The sequence below is a fragment of the Dermacentor variabilis genome, chromosome 1, assembly GCF_050947875.1.
Source record: "Dermacentor variabilis isolate Ectoservices chromosome 1, ASM5094787v1, whole genome shotgun sequence".
Taxonomy (NCBI): Eukaryota; Metazoa; Arthropoda; class Arachnida; order Ixodida; family Ixodidae; genus Dermacentor; species Dermacentor variabilis.
In genome coordinates this window covers 84,741,420-84,745,587 of record NC_134568.1, presented here as the reverse complement: position 1 = coordinate 84,745,587, position 4,168 = coordinate 84,741,420, and the positions used below count along the sequence as shown (strand labels likewise).

At 50.4% G+C, this 4,168-nt stretch overlaps 1 protein-coding gene across 1 annotated transcript; it reads right to left on the bottom strand.

The window, feature by feature from the left end:
* Positions 1–1,792: 1,792 nt before the first annotated feature.
* Positions 1,793–3,887, bottom strand: LOC142577850 (uncharacterized). Its single transcript, XM_075687313.1, has 2 exons — positions 3,441–3,887; positions 1,793–2,753 (listed from the first exon to the last, which is right to left on the bottom strand). The coding sequence occupies exons 1-2, from the start codon at positions 3,807–3,809 to the stop codon at positions 1,809–1,811; spliced, it is 1,314 nt and encodes a 437-aa protein (XP_075543428.1). The 5' UTR covers positions 3,810–3,887; the 3' UTR covers positions 1,793–1,808.
* Between the last annotated feature and the right edge of the window lie 281 nt (positions 3,888–4,168).

The window sequence follows — 4,168 nt, the reverse complement described above, 5'->3', positions numbered from 1 at the left end:
ACTCATTTAATAAAAGTGCGAATGACCTCAGTGACGACGTGCACGAATCAAAACTAGCATTGTTCCAGTAAATGGTTTATCACTATTGACTTCATCGTGCCAGTTTCAGCAGGCCACATTGTTGAACTAGTTCAACCAGCCATTCGCTCCGCTGCTTGATGCAGTACCTGGCAATGTCATCTTTCTTTATACATTAGGGCGCGGATATGCATCATAGCTGTACATTCGAGTACATGAGTTTTAACACGACCGACGAACCCTTTTCATTCAGTACAACGACAGACAAATCTTATGCCACTATAGTGCTGCTTTGCCGCATAGTAGCCGAACAAAAGCGCCCCACGAAAAAAAAAAAAAATTCAGCAAGTGGAATAAAGCTAAACTGGATCTGCATATAGAGGGTCACCTAGAGTATATGCCACTGGAGTGCAATTTAAAAAAAAATCGTCCCATGCTTTTAAAACGGGTCTACAAAAGTGTCCCAGGAAAAAAATTCAGCCATTCACTAGGCGTAACATATAGCGCCAGACCTGTAGCGACCGTCCGCCACTTCGCTGTCCCCACCGTGGCGGCCATTGCCCCTTGCTCTGTCTTAAAAGGAAAGCGGCTGCCCGGCTGGGGCGACACCACTGCCACTCGGCAAACCTGTTTACTTTTGAATAAAGACAGCCGACGCTCCGTTCTCAAGCGGTCAAAGCGTGTATTCCTTACCTCCACCAAAGCGAGCTTCCAACAGACCGTTGTGTGGATTAAGCGCCTAGAGTTCAATTTGCGAAAAATGAGGCATTGCTCAGTAATCAATTTTTAAGAAAACTCAGTGCCCCTCCACTCTGTGAAGAAGGATGACCGGCGAAGCTGTGTATGTGGGGCCCTTAATGGCGAACTGCACCTCCGCCGCGGGTCGGGCCGGCATTGCACTATCTTCGGGATCGGCCCACGTATGTGTTTTTTTTTTGCTTACGACATGAAAATTTCCTTGGACGGTAGAGGTATATACAGCTTCGCTGTAAATTTAATGGTTCTCATTAAGTTACGCCGACCGCATCGCTCCAGGGGCGGCTTCGCCGCAGAAGTAGATGTCCCGGATTCCTGGACTTGAAATGCATTTAATCTGATAAAACCAATAGATGTTCACAGAAATGAAAGGTTCACGATAAAATAGGTACAGTTCTTGAAAAACAATTATGAGCACAAATGACCGGTGGCCGAAGCGGAAAGATTCCAGCTCATGACGATACAGCTTTATGGTTTTAGGAGCACACCGATGGCAATGTTCTCTTGAATCTTGTCTTCTTTGAGAGAGTCATTATCCGCTTGCAATTCTTTTTTGTCCTTTCGCCGAGGCATTTTAACAAGGCATTCTGCGTCATTCCTTTATATTTGTGAGTGAAAATGGGCCATTACATATACTTTCCGAGCAGTGGTGCCCTGAACTCTCGCTGTCGATGGTTTCTTAAACATAGCGCCGCTTACGGGAATTTTGCCACTACAGCTGCTAGCCACCTGTGATGGTCGCTTTTACCGACGACCTTACACGGGATGAGATATTGGCTGTGCGCTAACAGAAACAGCACAGTAAACTGGATTGGGAACTAAACGCTGCGTATCTTTAGTAACATTCAAATCGGACAGCTCGCTATGAAAATTTTGTTTGCAGCGGCTTTTCAACAAATTTCTTAGGGCAAGTTGCAAAACGTTAAGCTCCTTTTAAGCACATGCAAATTGTAAAAATGAAAAAGAAAGACGAACAAACAAAGAAAACAAATTTTTAAGTTAACACGCTGTAGCACAAGTCTCCGAAGCATCGCCTAAGGCCTGAAACGAACGATGTCAAGCTGCACGGATATGAACAAGCTGAGTCCTAGAAACAGAAACACGAATACGACCGTGCGCTTAGTTACGGGCAGGGCGCAGAGCTTGGCCTGCATCCTCAGGGACGACGTGAAGAGGAGGAACGTGTCCAGGTCCGACGGCGGCTCATTGGCGTAGCCGAAAGGGCGCGCCAGCAGCTCCAGCCCAACTTCCCTGACGTGGTTGCACACAGAGCTGAGCCGACTTGCCTGCACCAGGGGAATGAGCAGGAGCGAGAACCAGACGGCGACGTTGAGCCAGGCGGCCACGAAACGCTGCCACTGCGTCCACGGCGTGCCTAGCAGGGCGTAGAAGCAGACCACCGTCCTAGAGGCTACCCACGTCGTCTGCACCGTCACCCCCAGCGCTTGCGTCTTGTTGAGATACCTGACGCTCTTGCGGGCCTCCCCGACGCCGCGGTAGAACTCGAGGAACGTCATCCGCCTCTCGCGCACGGCCTGCGACATGTTCTGCAGATAGACGAGCACCAGCTGGCAGTGGATGGCGTAGCTTGTGGCGATGGTCATGCCCACGACGTCGTGGAACATGAGCATCACAACGAGCGCCACGAGGAGAAAGTAGTGCACGTCCTCGTCGCCCTCGGAGACGTAGATCCACTCGAAGTTTAGCGTGCCACCGGCGTAGATGTTGAGCACCTGCGACGCCACCGAGGCGACGATCCAGAGCACTCCGGCGGCGTAGACTGCATGGAGACGGCGCATTATGCGCTTCCTGGCGGCGTTCCAGACGCCGGTGGCGGTCAGCTGCAGGAACACCTTTTCCACGAGCGCCTGGAACTGCTCGTTCTCGTGCGAGCGCATATGCACGAAGGCGATTACGTACGCAGAGACCTGCATTGTCGCGGGTAGGACGTACACGGCGAACCAGCTGCCTCCACATGTCTGCAATGAAAAGACGAAGTCAGGCGCCAAAAATATATTATTTAATGGCAATTACACCGTCACCAAACTATTCCCAGGCTTAATTTTCGTTATTGACTGATCCGCGTGCGTCAAGATAACGAACTGCTTTGGCGTATGCATTTCTCGTTAATTTCAGTATTACGAGTACTAACGTTATCGGTTCTCCTTATGCATAAATTATCACTTTGAGCACTGCGGTAGTTTCACCATGGAACGAGAGTACTGCACCTGAGGATAATAGCGGGCCCTACTCACAGGACATCGTAAAAATAAATGAAAATAAGTTTGTGTATGCACAAGTTTTTGTCATTCACCTCCTCATCTTTTCTACAAGCCTGAAGTGAAGTTTTATGCTCTTTTAGGAATACACCTTGGCCTATATCTTATTTACTGCTACAGTATATTGCCGAAATGTCAGTTCTTTTTCTCCCATTTTCACTACCCCAGTACACGGTAGCAGGCGAAAGCGCGCGTGCTCAGGCCGACCTCTGCCTTTCCTGCAAATAAAACGTACTCGCTCTTCATATGGAACTCTCCATAACGCTCTCCTAAGCTTTATCAGCCAGATAATTATTTCTCATGTAAGTACACGGCTGATACTGAGTTACTGATAAGCTCGGCTTCATTTCACTCCTTCAAAAATATAGCGGAGGCCGTCAGGATTACCGCGTCAGTTCCTTCGACCCAGCCGTAGTGTTTGAGGGTGTGGAAGTGGAGTGCCGGCGATCGGTAGTTGACGATGCCGTCCCTGCGGAAGCAGGACGCGTACTGCAGCAGGTGTCCCATCACGAGCAGGACAAAGACCACCACGTTATACATTATGTTGAGCGTCTGCAGCGCGGGCTGGCAGCGCTCGTGCTCGCTGGCGTCCACCAGGGGCCGCCAGCCGACCATGGCGAGGAGTCGGAAGTAGTGGCGGAGCACCTTCTCCCGACAGAAGCTGAGCACCACCGACGTGGAGACCTCCATGGTGCTGTGCATGTCCAGGAAGGCGCCAGAGTGAACGCCCACGTAACTATTGTTGCTGCACATCATCTGCGGCGGCGGTGAGCAGCTGTCCGAGGAGTGCCGACTCTCCTCTGTCAGGGGCGTTTCTTCGGCTGGAGTCACGACAATCTCCATGGCCATCTGTACCGGGTGAAGATCGGTTATTTGAAGTGTTACTATATACCGTGTAGATTCGTTTAAGGGCCGCACCCTCAGCTTGGCAGCCCAAAATTTGTAAAGAAGTTTCCAATGGAGAAGCAATCTCGTTTGGTGCCCCGATGCCGCGCACTGCGTACTTCCGCATGCCGCTACTAGATAGCGAGAGCTACGCATTGACCTCGGACGTAAGTCTCGGGCAAAAGTCGCTGGCTATGCCGGCACCATTTTGAACAAAAGGGTCAAAATTG

Bases quoted from the DNA above. Each gene is read 5' to 3' on its own strand.
- LOC142577850 (XM_075687313.1), bottom strand. From the start codon at position 3,809: ATGATGTGCAGCAACAATAGTTACGTGGGCGTTCACTCTGGCGCCTTC. The intron at 2,754-3,440 runs GTAATCCTGACG...TTTTCATTGCAG, and splicing joins GGGTCGAAGGAACTGACGCG to ACATGTGGAGGCAGCTGGTT.